Here is a 21,156-nt window from a genome sequence, read left to right on the forward strand (position 1 = left end):
AATAATTTTTTTCTAATTGCTCGTAAGCCTCTGATTAAAGGTCCACTATCAAAAAGCACTGCTCTCCCGAAATGGTCTCACTAAATCGACTTCAGAGATAAAGGCAAACCCAAAGAGCGATACGATTGTAACCAATGACGACCCACCGGAAGTAGAATCGGAAGTTCAGCCTGACGCGGGACAGTCATTGGGGCCCACCACGTACTGAATACGTCCCTCAATCCCTTGCGTAATGGGGACGTTTTAGTCACGTAGGCTAGGAAGACCTCACTGTCAAGCCGATCTGCAACGACAAAGACAAAAGATATTTTGATCGAGGTGGAGAAGATGTCGAGATACAAACCTATAAGGTACAGTATCAGACCTATCTGCTTATTTACAAAGGATTGTGTCCTGTCTCTTTATTTACAATCATCAGCATGCACGTAAACTTATTTTAGCTAAGTTGCAAATATCCACAGATACATCTCCATGTGGCCCTGCTCTCCTCTTGGATCAAAATAAGTGTAGCCATGAAGATTCGTGATACCAGTTGGCCTTTGTTTTGACTATTCTCGAATGGTTATTTTAGAGACCTGCATCTTAAGACATAGGCAGGTGTGTGTGACAGAGAGAGAGAGAGGAGTGTTGTCCCTCACATTTATGGAAGTATATAAGCATTAAGCTCAGTCCAGTTGCTTAAAACAAGACTATTTTCACGAAAGCAGACGGCTTTCCAAACTGGAAAACTCACTGTACAGTTCCGTGGACAAGGCGTTGTCGCGAAACATGGTGTAGCCATCGCCCCCTGTGCGGACGAAGGACGACAGGATGACTTTGTAGACCTTCTCTGCCTCCAGAGGAAAGTAGCGGGGGACCAGGCAGTCGTTGCACAGGGCCTGCACGCTGACCACCCGCTGACCTACGGGCTGAAGGTTGTACCCCACTTTCAAACCTGGATAATAAAAAGGAGATAGGTAAAAGCTTTTCTCTTTTTCATTGAATGTCGTCACTATTTTCACGTCTGTGTGTGTGTCGTTTAAGAAATTTAAAGAGAAAGGTTTAAGGAAAGGCGGAGCGTGAGAGAGAGGTTACTTGGTATCGGCAAGTTCTGGAGCATATTTCATTGATGTTTCACACTTATCACTAGATGGTCTCTTAACAGGGTGTTGATTTTCTCCGCTTGGTCAAAGTCTCCGACATTCACTCCCACACCCCAGTATCCACTCACCTGATACCTGCAGAAATCCACCGAAGAGATCACCTGTCTGGTTACAGGGGCTGTACCTGGACACTGAGTGCTCCAGGGCGGCTTGCAGGTACTTTCCCTTGATGGTGATGGCGTCGATGGTGTTTTGGAAAGGCATCACATTCAGAATGTTGGCGATCGTCACATTACCTTTCATCGTGTTCAAAAGTAATTAGAAATTACTGGAGTGTACTTCACATTACATGATACTTCAGTAGAAAATTATTGCGATATAAGTTACATTGAGTCGTGTTTTCAAGTATAGATTACTGAAGTGTATCTTTTCGTCGTTTTGAATGCAATGAAATAATCTATCAGTCTGTACTTATGTACATTTGTGTTTGTTGGTTCTTACCCCTTACGATGGTGTCTCTGATCGAGCCTCCGTTCGTGATAGCGATGGTCACATCAGTCCACTCATCCGGGTCTTGGTCTGACGATTTGCGGTTGCCGTAAACCATGCCGTCAGTGATGAGGTTGCCTGAGGAGACGTTTCAACAGTCCCATCATCATCAACATTGTCACTACCCCTGTCTCTGTTATTGCCATTGTCTTTGTCATTGTCAAGGCATTATTGCCATTGTCTTTGTCAGTGTCAAGGCCTCTTGTGTCATTTATTTTTCGTTTTATTTTTAGTTTAAGTTTTAAAAGGTTTTGTAGCCAAGCTGTGCCATGCAGCACTATGTTGTCACCAAGTAAATTAACCCTCACGCTGATGTCACAAGACACAAGACAACGGTCCATACCCAGGTTACACTCTTGTTTTCTGCAGATTGTAGAGCTGCCCTCCAGGTTGACAAGTGTTCTGCCAATCACTGCTTGCGACCTCTTCGCGACCTCCTCCCTCCATGGCTTAGCATCTCTAGTGTTGCATTATCTAGATAATGACAATAAATAGAGAAGTTTAGAAGTTTGTGTATCATCTTTACTTCAAAACACGGGATTGGTTCAAAAAGGAAATTAGATGCTTTCAAGAAGGCTTTATCATTAGACATAAGCATCACGTGGAATGTTTACAGGTTGTTAAGTGTTAAAACTACTTCTGTTATGTTTACAAAAACTTAGGAGCCTATAAGCTCGTTTTGTTTGATGTAAAGAATTGTTGGAAGAGTGATTTCTCTGATAATTTTTGATATATTTAGGGCTGTATGAGAGAGCAGTTGGTGTTCGAAGCCTGGCCAGTCATTAAGGTTATATCACTGCAACACTGCCAGTCTTGTAAGCAGAAGCCACGTGCATACCATTTTTGTGAACTACTCACCGTTTTCTACGGAAGCGTTGAGCAGTCTCGGCTTGCCATTGTAGTCGATGACATTGCCGTTGTCGTCAAAGGTGACGTGGAGAATACCCAGGTATTTGCTGTAGGCGTAGGCTTGCACCACCAACGCTCTGCTGCCATTCTTCTCAACCACTGTTGGGTAGTCTCCCAGTGCTACCTCGGTGGACGGCCTGTCATTCACGTCTGAAGCAACAATATTTGTGCAGCTGGTTTTAATAATTTACAGGTCTGTTAGGGTGAATTTAGGGAAAATAGTAAAGAGGGGATGAGAAAGAGAGGGAAAGGAGGGTAACGACAGTATCGTTCCTTACTTGAGGCGTTGTACAGGAATGTGTGGCTGTGTCCACCCACCACCACGTCCACACCAGGGATGGTAGCTATGATCTTGTCCACACTGTACCCAGCATGCCCCAGTGCGATAATTTTGTTGATGCCTTGACTGGTGAGAACTTCAACTTCCTTCCTCACAGCTTCCACCACGTCCCCGAACTTTAAGTTCTCTGCAACACGAGCAGGATTCTCTGGCCGTGAGTACTTGAGGAAAATGCCACAGAGAGAATAAATAAGTGTAAACTGTTCACAGTTTTAACTGAAGCACACACATCCATCACATCGAAAGCAAAACGAAATGATTACGACGCAGTTTTTAAGTTGTAAATATTTTCGGCTTATAAACCAGTCCAGTGAAAAAAAATTAAGAGGGAGCGGTCACTAGACCGAAATTTATGCTATTTCTCGCCTTCATACTTTCTTAATGACGACGACGACGACGATGAAAAAGAATTGATTTTTTCTTTTGTTTTATATTCCTTCTTTTTTTATTTCATCTTTTAATCTCTTGTGCCTTTTTATTCAAATTCCTATTTAATCCTTTTCTGTTGTTTTCTTGTTCATTTCATTTCTATCTTCTTTCATTATTATTTTTTTTTTTCGTTTTATTCTTATTTCTTTCATTGCTACCTTTTTTAATTATTAATCTTTCACTTACTTTCACGTACTTTCACGTACTTCTTGCTTTTTCGTTTCTTTTTTTCCTCTAATTTTATTTTATTTTTTGGGTTGTTTTTTTTCTTCTGTTTTTGTGTCTTCCTAATGTCCTTTTTCTTTCATTTTATGAATTTCGTTTTCTTTAATTACTTATTTTTTACGCTTTCTCTTTATTTATTATGTCTACCATTCCATCTTTTCTTTTCTTATTTCCTTTTCTTTGTTTATAACTACTTTGCAAACTTCCTGGAAGCTTCTTTCGCTATTTTTGTTTTGATCCAGCTGCTGAACCTCCCTCCTCCACCCTGAGAGTTTTCAAAACATTTCTGTCACGGAGGGGCGCCATAGCAGATTAGCTGCTCTCACTCCTTGAGTCAACACACACGTGACTCAAACAAACAGAACTGCACTCACGTCCTGCACTCGACAAGTCGGGTGTCTCCTGCGTCGTGTACCCGATGATTCCTATCCTCTGGCCGCCAACCGTCTTGACGACCGACTTCTGAAACAGCGGCTTCATCTCTGGCTCTAGGGTGGCGTTGATGTTGGCGTTGACGACGGTGGCGGTGACATTCCGTAGGTAAGGAACGAGGTAGCTGACCCCTTTGTCAAACTCATGGTTGCCAATGGCCTGCACAGACAACAAACCCCCGTTGCAAAGTTTGTTTGTATTTTTTTTTTGTAGTTGATTTTATTTGCTATTTGGCTAGTTAATCTGTAGTCTACCAGGGATATAGCTCGAGATTAAAAGAAAAGCCTCGCGATCTTAAGATGGCAGGGGAGTGAAGTGTCTCAGGGTCAGCTTTTATTAGGGAGTTTGTCATGTCCTCTCCCTCGCTGTGTTACCACCCCCAATACCCACTCCAATGCTGGGTCGAGTGGTGGAGAGTACGCTATGTCACTTGGATATTGCGACATTCCGTAGCTTTAACTACTTAAACATCTACTTCCTCCAGCTCGAGATACATTACTACAAATACGCATGTCCACATACATTATACATACATATCTACACGCGTAAACACATACCTTATTCTTTAATTATTAGAACACACGAACGTGCTCACAGAAAGGTCGCAGTTGCCTAGCAACACGTACCATAGCGTCGTACTGGAGATGGTTGACGAAGGCAGGGGTGACGACTTGGCCGAAGTAGTAGAACCATATGGTCCCCTGGAACTGGTCCCCCGCGTCCAGAAAAAGGGTGTTGTTGTAAGTCTGTCTCACCTCCCGCGATGCTGTCACCAGTCGAGCGAACCTGGGCAATCACCATAGCAACTGATTATGATCATATCACTAAGATGTCAAAAGTCTTAACTTGTAATAAGGCAGACATCACGGTGTTTGAACTTGCGATCTTAAGACCTTTTGGTAAATTTATAATAAAAAAGTCATAATATATTTTATGTATGTTTATTTATGCATGCTTTGCGTCCTGATTGTATATCAAGGTGTAAGGTCGTCGGATGTACTTAAAAATAGTTAACATTAATCATTGGGATTCTCTGACGAGAAGAATGAGAACGTTTTGTATTGTCTTTATTATTGAGCTGTGAGGTATTGTACTACCATGGTTGTACTGAGCACCTGAACACAGAATACTGGATTTCATTTGTTAATCAGGGTAGTGCATTGCGACATTGCATGAAGGCTTTATCAGGAGCTGATAAGAAAATTGATTATGTCTCCGAGGCAAACAATCTTATCTTGCCTTGCACAACCATTGAGCATGTGCTGTTTAAATTATGTTGATGTCATCAACCTTTCAGTCGTAGTGTGTGTCACATAAAGTTTCTACAAGTAGAAGTGGAGATTCAAGTAAATTAAGAGTCACCACCATCACCACCACCACCACCACCACCACCACTATAACACCTATACCCGAGCATCCATCCACATGATCCCCTATCCACCTGTTATTTTTAGGGATCTTGCTAGACGTACCCGCCATAGCACTTGTTGGCTGCCACGTCGGCAGGTGGGCAGGGGCTGCTGCTGTACACGCTGGTCTCGTCAAATCTCGCGTGCACGTCGTTGGTGTGCAGGATCGTCAGCTGATACTCGCACGAGGTGGGTGCAACAGTCATCGTCAGCGCCACCACGACGACGGCGACGATGGACGACAGAAAGATGAGAAGACATCGTGTCCACTGCTCAGAAACGTCCGGATGTCAGGATGACAGTAAAGTATCAGGCTGAGTGTTGGACATTGACTACAGGACGGTCGGGACAGCTTCCGGAAGGACAGGGTCATACGATAGAGGGGATAGCGGCCATTGTACGCCATTTGGACCACTTTAGAGATAAGTAGAGGTTTCACTCGCAACCGTCGAAGGGAAAAAATATTTTTCCTGACTTGATGTTAAGAAAAAGAACATCATATCTATAGATATCTATACTCTCTGACATGGCACAAGCCAGAAAACGTGATCGTGTGAGACAAGGTGACGCTATGAATATTAACATTACTATAATGATTATCGTGTAAAAGTGTGAGATGGATTATTCCTTACCCGATGATGAACCCACTTAAATTAAAAAAAAATAATATTATAATTTAAGGCATTCGTCATTGGAATGAAGTGTTGGCGGCAACGCTTGGTATGCTCATAATATTATTGTTATTAATATCTTATAACACGTATTACAGCAGGCGCAAATTATGGATGAATTTCAAAAGAGAAACAGAGTTTCACTTTTTTACACCATCTAATGTGTGGAAAAAGCTGCTCTTTATGTTTAGATAATTTCAAGGAAAGTCAATACAACTTTCTGAACAATAAAGGATTGAGCCATTGACGATCTACTGCAGGTGATTTCTGATGGTACAACGCTGTGGCACAGTGCTGACGATCTTCACTCTCCTGTTTGACAGTGGCAGTGTCTCTTGAAGAACTCAAAAAGGACGGTTATAACTCGAAGGGGATTCTATACAAAAGCCTGGAGTGGGTCAAATTCTTCTCTCTCTCTCTTTCTCAAACACACAAGCTCTCAAAGCTTCACCATATCATAACCTGTTCAAACACCACATATTTGCTTACACCCCTCTTCAATTCCCCAACTTCTACCTGACCAACTGCCTATCATAGTTACCTCCAAGATAACCCCATCTTTCGCCTGCCTTTAAAAAAATGAGACTGTAGAGAGCTATCATCGGTCACAGAAGACTAATGTGCAAGTCATATTGAAAGTTTGTACGACCTCACTTCAAACTAGAACGAATGATACGTGTGTATGTGTGTTTGCATTAGTTTATTCCTTGTTGCTCCTTTGAGCCGCAATGTGTGTTTGCATAGTCCCCCCCCAAATGCTTCAGTGTGGTGACTAATACTAATCTGTCTTTCATATTTTCTCTCTTGTGATCTACTTCTTTTTCCACACGTCTCAACTGTGCACGTGCAGTTAGTCAGCAATCAGCTAGAGCGAAATCATGGACGCAGCTAATATTCCAATAACAACAATAGAAAAAAGAGATTCAGTAACACACGCAAGGAAGTGAAATCACAACGAGAACAATAACTAATACCATGCAACTTTATTTATCCCAGATGGCAACGCCAACATTCATCACTAATTAAAGACACATGCAATAGACCAGCATCACACATTGGTATCCACCTCACAGATTAATACCATTCACACACATACATCACGATTCATTAGAAGATTCAATATTCGTTCAACCTGTAAGGAGAATTGAAATATTAAAAATATATCCATGCATGTTTATACACATTCCTATATTTATAAATAGTATTTAGTATTCACATACACTCACTGGTTGGTTTATGACAGCTAATAATATATATATTAAAGCCAGCAGTCAGAAGCCGTTTTTTTTTGAAACAATAAAGTGAATCTTTGGTCCTGTAGGCAAACTTACATAAGAATCTATTCTGACAGGATGTTCTTGTCTTCACACAGTGATGACAGAAGGTAAGGTAACTACTCCTCCCAGTCATAGAAACAGGTTTGAGCTCTCGTGGATATTAATTTTCTCTCAAAGATCTGCATCATCTACTTGAAGAAATTTGTTTTGCATTCATTCAAACAAACAATACAGGCTTATCACTTACAGTCTACACTTGCCTTATCACAGCTTCATTTCTCAAAGGTTTAAAGCTAGAAGTTTTATGTGGTTCATGATTTAATTTTTGTGTTGAAAAAATGAAATTTCATACACGCACACATACACACAAACATCGTGAAAAAAAGTGGCATCCAAACGATGCTTCATAAAAAAGTCGTTATCTCTGTATCATCAATGACTTGCATAAAATTGGTTTGACTGCCACAACCACCATCAACAATAACAACAACAACAACAACAACAACACGACAATAAAAATACAAGCGAGGATTGTCTTAGATCATCTGAGCTTAACCGCAGACAATCTGCGTTCTCAATAAAAGAATTTTGCTACTTTTATTTGCTTTGTGGTTGGCTTTATCTTTAATACTGATCTAGAATTCCATTATAATTTACTTTTTAACCGTTTATAAACCTCATCAGTTCTGGACTATAGTTTCCTGAATATCTGTTACGATGATATTGGGGCTGGAGGTCTCGTCTTGGTACTACGTGTGCTGGTGAAGAGGTCAGCTAATGTCATCGTAGGATGTGTGAGCAAACTTTTCTGTTTCTGGGTAGATAAGGAAGGAAACTGTCTAAGGGTCCACTATCAAAAAAGAAAGTTATCTTCCCTCACTTTTGACTCACATATTGCAGCTAGCGTAGTTTTCCAGAAATGGTATCATTAAAGTCGACTTCAGTGATAAAGGCAAACCAAAAGAGCGGTAAAATAAACCAGTGTCCCCATTGTAACCAATGAAGACGCACCGGAAGTATAACCGGAAGTGGGACAATCATTGGGGCCCACCACGTACTGAATACGTCCTTCAATCCCTTGCGCAATGGGGGACGTTTTCTTCACGTAGTCTAGGAAAACCTCACTGTCAAGCCGATCTGCAACGACAAAGGCAAAAGATATTTTGATCGAGGTGGAGAAGATGTCGAGATACAAACCTATAAGGTACAGTATCCTATCTCTCTGTTTGTTTATTCACAAGGAACAGTATCATATCTCTATATCTGTTCATTTACAAAATTGTATCTTGTCTGTGTTGCTCTCACTCACACACACACCTGCCTCGTGAGAGACAAATATATAAAATAACCATTCAAGACCGGTCAAAATAAAGGCCAGCTGATACCAAGAATATTTACGGAGAGCAGTGGACATATGTTAATGGAAAGTATCTGTGGCTAGTTGAAACTATAACTAAAAGAAGTGTTTCCGTGCATACAGATGTGTGTGTGTGTGTGAGCGAGCAAGAGAGAGAGAGACGGCTTTCCAAACTGGAAAACTCACTGTACAGTTCCGTGTTCAAGGCGTTGTCACGAAACATGGTGTAGCCATCGCCCCCTGTGCGGACGAAGGACGGCAGGATGACTTTGTAGACCTTCTCTGCCTCCAGAGGAAAGTAGCGGGGGACCAGGCAGTCGTTGCACAGGGCCTGCACGCTGACCACCCGCTGACCCACGGGCTGGCTCAGGTCATACCGCACTTGTAGACCTGTAGTAAAGTGGAGATAGGTAAAAGCTTCTTGCCATGTCATCCAATGTCATCAACATTGGTGAAATATTCGCACTGTCTATACACGGAGGTCCGTTAAAAGCTATCTCTATATTTATCTATTCACTTTTTCGTGTGTCGTTTAAATAATTTATAGAGAAAAGCTTAAGAAAAGGTGGAGCGTTAGAGAAGTTGCTTGGTATTGACAATTTCTGGAACATTTCTCATCGATAGTACACACTTATCACTAGATGGTCTCTAACAGGCTGTTGATTTTCTCCGCTTGGTGCAAAGTCACTGACATTCACTCCCACACCCAGTATCCGCTCACCTGATACCTGCAGAAATCCACCGAAGAGATCACCTGTCTGATTACAGGTTTTGTACCTGGACACTGAGTGCTCCAGGGCGGCTTGCAGGTACTTTCCCTTGATGGTGATGGCGTCGATGGTGTTTTGGAAAGGCATCACATTCAGAATGTTGGCGATCGTCACGTTACCTTTCATCGTGTTCAAAAGTAATTAGAAATTACTAGACCAACATAGCTATGTTTAGCAGGATATCAAAAAGAAATAATTAACCAGAGTATATACATGTTGAATTAATCATACACAGATTGGTAAGGTTATACAGTGAATGAACTTAAATCATCTATCAGTCTGTACCTATGTACATATGTGTATACAAATGTACAAAGTGAAACAGGAGGGGCCATAACAGTAAAGTACAGAAGCTAATTAACTCTTACCTCTTACGATGGTGTCTCTGATCCCGCCTCCGTTCGTGATGGCGATGGTCACATCAGACCACCTATCCGGGTCTTGTTCTAACAGTTTGCGGTTGCCGTAAATCATGCCGTCAGCGATGAGGTTGCCTGAAGAATCGATTTTATTGCGCAAGCTGTCACTTGCTCCACCATCATCAGCATTGTCACTACCCCTGTCTTTGTCATAGTCACCGTTTGTGTCATTTGTCGCTGTCCTCTTTAAACCATCGTTGTCGTTATGTTGCTTGTGACATTGCCGTTAATAATTCTAGAATAAAGGTAAATTATGCTATTATCTCGATAAGAAACACATGTAAATGCCGATTGAAAAGTTTGAAAAGATTTTTATAGCCAAGCTGAGCCATGCAGCACTAAGTTGTCAAGGTAACCCTCACGCTGATGTCACAAGATACAAGACGAAAGTCCATACCCAGGTTACACTCTCGTATTCTGCAGATTGTAGAGCTGCCCTCCAGGTTGACAAGTGTTTTGCCAATCACAGATGACGACTCTACTGAAACCTTTTCCCTCCATGGCTTCAGCATCTCTAGCGTGGCATTATCTAGATAATGACAATAAATAGAGAAGTTTAGAAGTTTGTGTATCATCCTCCCTTCAAAACACGGGCTTTGCTACAGAGGAACTTCGATGCTTTTGTGTTGTTTTTTTTTCAAGATGGCTTAAAACAAGAAATAAGCAATAAGTAGAATGTTTACACCTTGTTAAGTGTTAAAAATAAATATATTACTATTTACGAAAGTTTAGATCATAATCTCGTTTGTTTGATTTAAAGAATCGTTGGAAGATTTATTTCTCCAATTATTCTGGGTGAACTAATGTTGTTTGGTCAGGTCTTCCGACATGACAGCTGGCAGAAGACGGTCCTCCAGCATTACATTAAAGGCTGTCATCGCCGTGGCTAGCAAACGAAAAGCTGGATGACTAAGGTAAAGGAGTGGATCGACTCCACTGTGAGACATTCTCACGTGGGCGCATGACCGGTCCATCTGGCTTGTGTTCACATCATCTGTCTCCCATTATGTTTCCCATACGACTGGTACCTCAGACACCAAATAGGGGTGAGTCAACAACGTGAGAAATAAGAAGGGGAAAATAAGAGAAAAAGTCATGAAAAGAATTCGTACAAATATGACTGACGAAAGAATGAATAAAAGGTAAAAGAAAAAACGATTACACCCAAAGAAATAAGAAACATATCAAGTCTATTATAATTACCGTTTTGTACGGAAGCGTCGAGCAGTCTCGGCTTGCCATTGTAGTCGATGACATTGCCGTTGTCGTCAAAGGTGACGTGGAGAATACCCAGGTATTTGCTGTAGGCGTAGGCTTGCACCACCAACGCTCTGCTGCCATTCTTCTCAACCACTGTTGGGTAGTCTCCCAATGCTACCTCGGTGGACGGCCTGTCATTCAAGTCTGAAGTGACAATATTTCTCAGCAGCATTAATAATTTACAGGTCGAGTAGGGTGCAATTTTTTTTAATGACAGGTTTGTATACAGATGAACCTAATTAACACATGAATCCAGTAAATAGTAAAGAGGGTGAGAAAGATAGGGAAAGGAGGGTAACGGCAGCATCGTTCCTTACTTGAGGCGTTGTACAGGAATGTGTGGCTGTGTCCACCCACCACCACGTCCACACCAGGGATGGTAGCTATCTCTTTATCCACACTATACCCAGCATGCCCCAGTGCGATAATTTTATTGATGCCTTGTCTGGTGAGAGCTTCAGCCTCCTTCCTCACAGCTTCCACCACGTCTCCAAACTTTAAGTTCTCTGCAACACCAACAGGATTCTCTGGCCGTGCATACTTGAGGAAAATGCCACAGAGAGAATAAATAAGATTCTTGTCTGTCATACAAATGTAAATAACATCTTGTGCGTAGTCTGATACCACGACAGGCTTCATCTGAAACCTAGCGATAATAGCAACCATGTGATAGTGTGATAAGGACACAACAACATCTCCACGAGAATCCGGATTTCATTTAAGAACTCCGAAATAAGAGTAGGCAGAAAAGTGGCAGCTATTTCTCGCCATCCTTTAATAATAATAATAATAATAATAATAATAATAATAATAATAATAATAATAATAATAATAATAATAATAATAATAATAATAATAATACCACCTACTTGTTTTTATTTCTTCTTTGTTTATTTTTTGATATTTCTCTTCAGTTACTTCTTTTTTGTATCTTCCTTATGCTGTTTTTCTTTTATTTTTTTATTCCTTTTTCCTTCATTTCTTCTTTCTCTTTTTCTTTATTTTATTCGTTGTCATGTTATTTCTTTTCTCATTTCTTTACTTTTGTTTTGTTTTAACTACTTTGAAGCTTCCTGGATGCTTCTTTAGCTGTTTTTTGACGTGTGAACATTTTATTTTATTCATTCACTCCATGAGGTGTATGAAAATATTTTAACTATACACCTGACCTACAATACTCCTTCTCCCCCTGACAGTTTCAGAACATTTGTGACTCGAGGTGACGTCATAGCAGGTTAGCTGCTCTCGCTCCTTGAGTCAACACACACGTGACTCAAACTAACAGAACTGTACTCACGTCCTGCACTCGACAAGTCGGGTGTCTCCTGCGTCGTGTACCCGATGATTCCTATCCTCTGACCGCCAACCGTCTTGATGACCGACTTCTCAAACAGCGGCTTCATCTCTGGCTCTAGGGTGGCGTCGATGTTGGCGTTGACGACGGTGGCGGTGACATTCTGTAGGTAGGGAACGAGGTAGCTGACCCCTCTGTCAAACTCATGGTTGCCAATGGCCTGCACACACAACAAACATGTTGCAAAGTATTTTTCTCTGTTTGCTGACATGTCACAGAATTTTTTTAACTTCTGGGCTGTAACTGTCCAGGAAGATTTATCAGGGTCATAGCTCCAGATTAAAAAAAAGAAAAAAAAATTCTCGTGACCGTAAGATGGCAGGGGAGTGAGGTGTGAGAGAGCTCGCATTTCTCGAGGTCAGCTTTTATTACAGTGGTTGTCATCTCATCTCTCCTTCGCTCAGTTACAACTCACCCACCCACCCGTACCCACTCCATGGCTGGGTCGAGTGGAGAAAGTACGCCACGTCACGTGGATATATTGCGACATTGGGTTAACACCCCGCAGCTTTAACCACTTAGACATCTACATCCCCGAGCTCGAGGTACAACACCAATGAAAAGGAAAGCTCAGGGCAAGAGGCAGAGAAATGGGAATATGACAAACTGTAATCCGATAGTGTGAACAAAATATTTCTCCTTATATCCACAAATCTTCTTGATCTCTGTTTTCAGCAACACGTACCAGCGCGTCGTACTGGAGATGGTTGACGAAGATGGGGGTGACGACTTGGCCGAAGTAGTAGAACCATATGGTCCCCTGGAACTGGTCCCCCGCGTCCAGGAAGAGGGTGTTGTTGTAGGTCTGTCTCACCTCCCGCGATGCTGTCACCAGTCGAGCGAACCTGGGCAATCACCATAGCAACTGATTATGATCATATCACTAAGATGTCAAAAGTCTTAACTTGTAAACATGTTTACACACTCTGTTTCAAAATACAAGCAAAACAACAAAAAAAGTTTACCCTAACCCTAACCCTAACCCAGAAATTTACAAATAAGTTGTTCTTCATTAAAGCAGCTAATCCAGAAATTTCAAAGATCTCAATGGTTGTCATTAAAGCTCTTATTCCGAGATTTTCAGATGAGCTAGGTGTCTGTCATTAAACTGTCTAGCAATGGCGCCTTCATTAAACAGATTGTAACAATTAACCATACCCGAGCATCCATCCACACGACCCCCAATCAACCTGTTATTTTTAGTAACGTTGCTAGACGTACCCTCCGAAGCAATTGTTGGCTGCGACTTCGTTGGGTGGGCAGGGGCTGCTGCTGTACACGCTGGTCTCGTCAAATCTCGCGTGCACGTCGTTGGTGTGCAGGATCGTCAGCTGGTACTCGCACGAGGTGGGTGCAACAGTCATCGTCAGCGCCACCACGACGACGGCGACGATGGACGGCAGAAGATGGAGGACATCGTGTCCACTGCGCAGAAACGTCCGGATGTGAGGGTGACAGCAAAGTATCAGACTGAGTGTTGGACACTGACTACAGGACGGTCGTGTACAGCTTTTGAAATAAATGGCTTACCCAGTCATTACACACCATTTGGACCACAATGTCTGAAGGGAACACTCTCTTCTACAAATCCGATCTCCGATTGCAGATTGCTGGTATTTATTCTTTTGCTGCTGCTTTATACAAAGATCTCGTAAAATTGTAAGAATTAAGACCTTTTCTCTTCCCCCTTTTCCTTTTGTGCTTTACTCTGATGCACAGCCCATTTCGTCCTTTTTATGGGCAATAAACAAACCCCACAATCCCTGGAAGTCGTAAACTTTGAGTACATTATCCAAAACTGTTGGTGACAATGACAGAATAGAGTCAGGACTGGATGAAGTGCTAGCCGGATATCTAAAACATGCCGGGGGGCAGTGTAGTTCCTTTCCTAACCGAGTATTTTAACAAACTATTTAACCAGCAATACTCTCCGGATTATCATGGAACGCTCAGCAATCGTTCCTTTCCACAAACAAGGAGACATCAACAACCCGACTAACTAGGTGTCGTTACTCAGTGTCTTTAGTAAGACTTTCACCTTCCATATCCAATAAGAGACCATGCAAGTGGGCGGAAGAAGAAAACAAAATTAATTTGAAGAGCAGGCAGGCTTCAGGCAAGACTACTCAACAATAGATCATGTGTACACTTTAGCATCAATCATCCAAAGGTGTTTTAATCTCAGGCAGAAACTGTTTGTTCATCGTTTTTATTGACTACAAGCGGCCTTCAACTCGGTGGACATGGAAAAGCTGTGGTCAGTGAGATACAGGATTCTATAAAAATAATCCAAAAGCTGAAGTCATGTATGTCAGTCCAAGCATGCATGCGAGCAGGTTTCCAGTATTCTGATTTCTTCGACTGTCCAGCTGGAGTTCGTCAGGGATGTTTAGCAAGCCCACTAATCTTCTCTCTTCCAATCAACGAAGTGGAGGACTACGTTCTTACACACGGCAGGAGACAGTTCCTGCCTTGTCTTCTAGAAATATTCTGTTTGCTGACGATATCACACTTATCTCGACTACACCCACGGGTCTGCAAAACCAAATCTCAAACCTAGAGATGTCATCAAAACACCTTGGGTTAGAAATAAAAATAGAAAAAAACAAAAATCATGGTATTCAGGAAGGGAGAGCATCTGTCAGAAAGCAAAAACTTGTATATCGGTCCAAATGAAATTGAAAGTGTAAGAGTAGCTCAACTGTTGAAAACGATGTGGAGGTTAGGTAAACTGAACCCTAGCATATTCTTTTAAACTGTTTGATACCTAGGTCCTAGCTATGCTGTTATACTATTCCGAAGTCTGACAGTTTTCAGGGACAGTAAAAGTTTATTTATTCGCTGTTAAAAGGTCTTTGTGCGTATACATTAAAACTCACAATGACACTAAGCTTATAGACAGTTTAAAAAGGAGTTCAGACCAGAAAAGCACCTCTCAATAATAATTATAAAAAAGTTTAGAAATACTCTAATACAATTTAGACTAGTAATTAGTGAAATAAATATCAGATATTCAAATACCTTTAACAAACACTGGCCTTTTCGCCAAGACAGAACGGAAGGTGAAGAACATGTTCTGCTAGTGTCCAACCTATGTTGACATCAGACCAATAATCTAAACCTGACATACACCTGGTCACAACAGACGATGTTCGCTGTGTTGATGTTCTTGGGGGTGGGGACACAAAGGTCATGAGAAATGTGGCGATGTATATTTTCTAGGCGTTAAGGCAGTGAACTGATGGCCAACAGCGAGAACATTGGAAATATTTCATAAGTAATGTGACCTCATGTGGTTAGCTTCACAGTCTCGACCTCTCAAATGGTGAGCGGCTGGGGTTGATGGCTGAATGCTAGCGAGGGTGCATGGGTGTTGTAACGATTCACGTTTCAATGCGATTGCTATTTTTGTTCTAGTTGTTTACTATCTACCACATCAGGGAAGAGCGTCACGCGAATGCTGACGCAATCTCCACGCGGATCATTTTTACGTCATTCAATTGGGTTTTGACGTCAGGAAGTTGGCAAGAGGTAACTATGGCGACTGCAGTCAACTGAGGTGGGACCTACCGAAGGGTAGTGCTGAATCGACACCTTTTCTACCGAAGGTGTTATTGCTTTGACGGTTGGGACAGTTAGCGTCCAACTTATGTTGACATCAGGACCAAGTATCCTTACACCTGACATACACCTGGTCACAACAGACGATGTTTGCTGTGTTGATGTTCTTGCGGACACAAAGGTCATGAAAAATGTGGCGATGTATATTTTCTAACGAAGCGCAGTGAACTGATGGCAAACAGCGAGAACATTGGAAATATTTCATAAGTAATGTGACCTCATGTGGTAAGCCTCACAGCCTCGGCCTCTCAAAGGGTGAGCGGCTGGGGTTGATTGCCTAATACTAGTGTGGGTGCATGGGTGTGTGTGGGCGTGGCGGGACTATGTGTGTGTGGTGAATATGAAAGAAAAAGAGAGAATGCGCACGAAGAATGTTTGGGTGAGTGGGTGAATGCATGTAATTTTAAGGCATATTATATTCGCCTGTCTTCGGCAGGACCATTGCAATAGGAGCCCATGATCATAACTGGCATACGTTGTGATTACTTAGATGGACAACTCGTACACAGCGTGTATGTGTGAGTGTGTGAGGATCTATTGTGCACGTTACATCCTAGTAAGGGAGCGTTCAATGAAAACAGGATCGGCCGGATCTCTGTGTCTGTGTGTGTGTGCGCGCACCTTCGCAGTTAGGTGGGCGAGAGAGGTGAACAAGGACACTAAAAAAAGGGCAACAAACGGCAAAGACAAACAGTAAACGTTTGCTCATCTATCTTTAGATCGGTGTTACGACGGATTATAGGGCGAATCGACAAGGACATGGACAGGAGTGATGAACTCTCCAGCAGTTATGCTGTAATGATAAGTGTTTATTAACCCCAGTCACAACTTTCCAACTACTCTGCACCCCATCTGTTAATTTTTTTTTAAACTTTTAAAGGACGTTTAATAACTCGAAGGAGATTCTATAAAAAGCCTGGACTGGGTTGAATCCCTCTCTCTCTCTCCACAAGCTCTCAAAGCTTCACGATATCTGGGTCAAACATCGCAAATTTACTTAAACCCCTCTCTCATTCCCTCTTCGCCAACTGCTATCATAGTTACCTCCCAGATAACCCCATCCTTCGCCTGCCTTAAAAAAAATAAAAAAATAAAACGAGCCTGTAGAGAGCTGGCATAGGTCAGAGAAGACTAATGTGCAAGTCATATTCAGAGTTTGTATGACCTCACTTCAAACTAGAACGAATGATATGTGTGTATGTGTGTTTGCATAGCCTACCTAAAATGCTTCAGTGTGGTGACTGTCATAGTAATCTGTCTATTCATATTTCTTTCTCTCTTGTGATCTACTTCTGTTTCTTTATACCAGTTTATCCAATTTTGTCTCAGTTTGTCAACCACCTTACATTCTCATTACCTTCATAAAGAGAGCCACAGCAATTTTGACTGTGAGGTGTTGTTATGTTTGTAATGAGCGGAGATCCTGTCTTCCCTCGGGATACCTCGCTATAAAAGCTTTCACCGCTATTATTAACTGTCAAAATGGCCATAAAAATGTATATTGCATTTATGAAGGTAGTAAAATGCCTCTAAATTTTGACCAGTTAGGTTGCAGAACACAAATTATGTTGCCGAGCACTCTTTGCCTAAGGTTGCTAAATCATTCGATTAAGAAGAAATAGTCTCTTGTCAAGAAATAAAAAAACAAAAACAAAAAACTTTAGAAAAGTAAGAAAGTCCTTTAACCTTGCGGTCTTGGGAGAGTGAGGTACTTTTCTCGTTTCCAGGAAAAAAGGTTCCCCACCGGTGATAGGAACCCATTCAACGGCAGAATTCGCCGAAAGACAGCTGCTGCGCCACACGGGTATCGAATGCGCGCCTCCGTGTTCGGACGCCAGTGCTTTAAACACTGGGACTAACGCGCTCTCACACTCTAGGCCTCTAGGGGAACAATCACAAGCTGGCATTCGTTTATGGCGGACCTAGTTTCCATTTTTTATCATGCGATAAACACATTTGCTGTGGCTGCGCCATGGACCATACAGAGAGTGAACTGCTGGCAATTTTGTCACCTGAACGAGACTTTCACCAAGGGTCTTTCAGTTTGCAAAATTTATATAGCGCATAGTTGTTGTTGTTGAGCTTGAAAGGGAGAGTGCTTCCACCTCAAGGCGATTTCGCACTATGGTGGAGGGGGGGGGGGCAGGGATTTTCAGGGGAGGGGAAGGCTTTGGAGAGGGTAGGTGACGGTGGTAAGAAGGGGAAGGGAGTGGGAGAAGGGTTGCCGTTCGTTGTTTATGCCGCAGGTGCTGTCTACTGGTGTTGGTGCCCTTTTGCCATCGGAGTTGCTGTGCTCGTGCTGTCCTGGGGTCCTGGCAAGTCTGCAGTGGTGATGTACTATCCGGGTTGCCACATCCTTTTTGTTACCCTATTTCTATATCCTAGGCTTTTATTTGAGGTATTACTTTTGCTTATGCTGCCCGCTTTTTTTTTCCAGTACTGGTGGTTATTCACCCGTTGTTTTTTTTTTCCTTTTTTTTTCCTATATAGATTTTTTTCCTATGTTTATTTCCCTATGGATATAGAAACTTATGCAGGGTTAGGCTTTGGCGTTTTTTACCTGTTTATATGAGTCTAGCATGAGGGTGGCTTGCCACCGTTGTTACTACTAATGTCAGTATGGAGTGCCATATGTCTTTTGGTGGGTTAAAACAGCTGTTAATGCTTAAGGCCAGCCTGTGTTTATTTAAGACCTGACTTAATGCATCTTTTTCTTCTTTGTTTTCATGACACTCCAAAAGCACATGTGGGGTGCTAAGCCTATCTCCACATGTGCATTTAGGAGGGTCTTTATATGTAGTTAGATATTCTCCACTTAGCCTCATTCTACTCACACTCATAAGAAGCATGCTCTTAGCGCTTAAGAATGAGACATGGGCAAACAACACATGAACGACGGAAGGATAAACAACAGCACCGACGACGAATTAAAAACAAATGTAAAAAAAGTAAAGAGGAATGCGAAGAGGAAGAGCAGACTAACTAGTACACAAATCTCAAGCTTTGTAGGTCAGCTTTGGGAGGTCAATGACTTTTACAAGATATTAACAGCTTCCAATCATTTATTTCTTAACTTGCTGTGAATGCTGATGATGGTTGTCAAATGGCATGACAGTTTACAATTTTACAAGAACCTAACTGAGGGCTCGGCAGACGGCCAGATGTTCAGTTTATGTGCAGTCCGTACAGCACGGTGCTTGGTCAATTATATGTTGTCTGTCACACAACGGTGGCTCTGTTTGATAAGCTGCGCTTTGAGGAGAGAAACCCCTGAGATTATACTTCTCTGATAACAACTGTAGCACGCAAGCCATATGAAAAATTTTATTTTATTTTATTTTATTTTTTTTTTTTGTTTATGAAATCTTAAAACAAGTTTCAACAAATGCTTGTGATAATATTCAAGACTGCTACACCTCCTACCCCCGTGGTAATTGTTGACTGGGACTGCTGCAAATGTACAGACATGTGTAGTGACATATGCTTCTAGTTCTCCTGCTGGCTGTTGCCTTGACAAAGTTTAGTTGTAGTGTGCGAGACATTTTACCTATGTCTATAAAATGCGATATTTGTATATCCTATAGAACGGAGGGATGCTGTTTACCTAGACAAGGAGAAGTAATATTTTGGACCGAACTTAATTCGGTCATTAGAAGTTAAAAAAAAATAAATAAAGAGAGAGCACTTTTAAAGATATTTGATCACATGATGGGTTGAAATATAATCAACAACAACAACAGTAAATGAAGAGTAAACTCATACCACCAACGTCTACTGATATCGTGCAAAACTGAAGCCACTTCACTAAAGTGCACCAGATGATTTTTAAATTCGCTTTTCCCAGAAAGGCATCCTGTTCGACTTTTATGTGTTGTTAAGTGGTCGTGTTCTCTGATTGCAAGGTCTGTGTTTCTCTTTGACCCTCCCCTTAACACCTCCGACTCTATCTTTCTGGGCTTGCTGAACGTGTACAGGTGATATAACGGGCGCACAGGTCGAATGTTAAGCTCACTAAACATGTCACCCAGCAATTTGCTTATCAGTTGCTGCTTCGTGTACTGTGGACGCTGACTGTTCTTACCGACATTTTGATTTCTGGTTTTTGTGAACAAGCTATGGGCGGTGTGCAGTGTTATCCTGTGAGTAACTGTACAAAACATTGAAGCTACTTCACGTGAAATAAATATTAAAAAGAAAGAAAGAAAGAAAGGAAAGAAGAAAGAAAGAAGAAAGAAAGAAAAATAAGGGCAAAAGGAAAAAGAGTACAAAGTGGACAGTGAACGAGAGAGCTAGATTTTTAAGCAGAAAAATAGACATCCTTAGTCATACGATATTTAAATTATCCGTAAAGAGAAGAGGAGAAGGCGACTTCTATCTCAGTGAAACCCCAGGGAAGACAAAACAAGTACCTCACCTAAACCTTTCTATAATTAATTGTCACACCCTGAAGCGTCAGACTTAACATTGTTTCTCCGTCCGCCCAGCTGGCCGGACAAACCCCAGCAAAATTTTCAACTCCCGACATTTACTTAACTCACAAACGACTCAAACCACTTGAGTTCGTTAAAACCTGGACTACCTGTAACAATGTAACTATGCAGTAACAACAAAATAACAGTAAGAGTGTTGGCTCACCGTTCTCCGAAACGACCAGGACGATGACGGATGCAGTCGCCAAGAGCAAGTAATGACTGGCACGTGGTTGGCGGAGCTGCAGGAGTGGTCGTTCCTAACCTTTGAGGATCTCGGAACTGAGGGCTGAAGTGACTCGCGACTGCTTACCTCGGGACTTATCAGCACTTAAAAACACCAGGGTGCTAGAGGTATCTGCACTTTTTGTACTTATGAAAGGGGATGAACAGGGTAGTATGGGTCGTGCTGGGGTGGGGTAGGGCGGGAGAAAATGAGAGAGTAAGTGATCTCATGGGTAGTAGAGCAGGCAGTATGTCAGTCACATAGGAGGTTATATAGGTCTTTCACTGGCTTGACTATGCGCAAACACACACACATACAAACACAAAGATATATGTGCTTGCACATACGCACGCACAG

At 41.9% G+C, this 21,156-nt stretch overlaps 3 protein-coding genes across 5 annotated transcripts in view; all 3 read right to left on the reverse strand.

The window, feature by feature from the left end:
* LOC112565838 overlaps positions 1-21,156 on the reverse strand; it is a 341,939-nt gene that overhangs the window by 246,223 nt on the left and 74,560 nt on the right. The gene's annotated exons all lie outside the window — the stretch shown is intronic.
* LOC112565820 (5'-nucleotidase-like) lies at positions 66-20,896 on the reverse strand. Of its 3 annotated transcripts, none has more exons than XM_025241626.1 (11): positions 20,740-20,896; positions 13,705-13,908; positions 13,169-13,328; positions 12,427-12,643; positions 11,447-11,635; positions 11,073-11,273; positions 10,267-10,398; positions 9,819-9,944; positions 1,211-1,378; positions 734-934; positions 66-283 (listed from the first exon to the last, which is right to left on the reverse strand). In XM_025241626.1, the coding sequence occupies exons 2-11, from the start codon at positions 13,845-13,847 to the stop codon at positions 81-83; spliced, it is 1,740 nt and encodes a 579-aa protein (XP_025097411.1). In that variant the 5' UTR covers positions 13,848-13,908; positions 20,740-20,896; the 3' UTR covers positions 66-80. The 3 variants fall into 3 exon arrangements, with proteins under 3 accessions (XP_025097411.1, XP_025097409.1, XP_025097410.1); XM_025241624.1 differs by lacking the exon at positions 20,740-20,896 and adding an exon at positions 17,791-18,170; XM_025241625.1 differs by lacking the exons at positions 66-283; positions 734-934; positions 1,211-1,378; positions 20,740-20,896 and adding exons at positions 7,015-8,460; positions 8,867-9,070; positions 9,402-9,569; positions 17,791-18,146.
* Positions 1,584-5,746, reverse strand: LOC112565829 (5'-nucleotidase-like). Its single transcript, XM_025241643.1, has 7 exons — positions 5,439-5,746; positions 4,593-4,752; positions 3,909-4,125; positions 2,819-3,007; positions 2,490-2,690; positions 1,975-2,105; positions 1,584-1,709 (listed from the first exon to the last, which is right to left on the reverse strand). The coding sequence occupies exons 1-6, from the start codon at positions 5,579-5,581 to the stop codon at positions 2,041-2,043; spliced, it is 975 nt and encodes a 324-aa protein (XP_025097428.1). The 5' UTR covers positions 5,582-5,746; the 3' UTR covers positions 1,584-1,709; positions 1,975-2,040.

The sequence above is a fragment of the Pomacea canaliculata genome, linkage group LG6, assembly GCF_003073045.1.
Source record: "Pomacea canaliculata isolate SZHN2017 linkage group LG6, ASM307304v1, whole genome shotgun sequence".
Classification (NCBI taxonomy): Eukaryota; Metazoa; Mollusca; class Gastropoda; order Architaenioglossa; family Ampullariidae; genus Pomacea; species Pomacea canaliculata.

Coding starts and splice junctions, on each gene's coding strand:
- LOC112565829 (XM_025241643.1), bottom strand. CDS start 5,581: ATGACTGTTGCACCCACCTCGTGCGAGTATCAGCTGACGATCCTGCAC. Junction 3,008..3,908: donor CGACTTGTCGAGTGCAGGAC/GTGAGTGCAGTT, acceptor CTCGTGTTGCAG/AGAACTTAAAGTTCGGGGAC. Junction 2,106..2,489: donor CAACGCTTCCGTAGAAAACG/GTGAGTAGTTCA, acceptor GTCATTATCTAG/ATAATGCAACACTAGAGATG.
- LOC112565820 (XM_025241624.1), bottom strand. CDS start 18,011: ATGCCAGCTTGTGATTGTTCCCCTAGAGGCCTAGAGTGTGAGAGCGCG. Junction 13,329..13,704: donor GCCAACAATTGCTTCGGAGG/GTACGTCTAGCA, acceptor GTGATTGCCCAG/GTTCGCTCGACTGGTGACAG. Junction 935..1,210: donor TGGATTTCTGCAGGTATCAG/GTGAGTGGATAC, acceptor TTTATTATCCAG/GTTTGAAAGTGGGGTACAAC.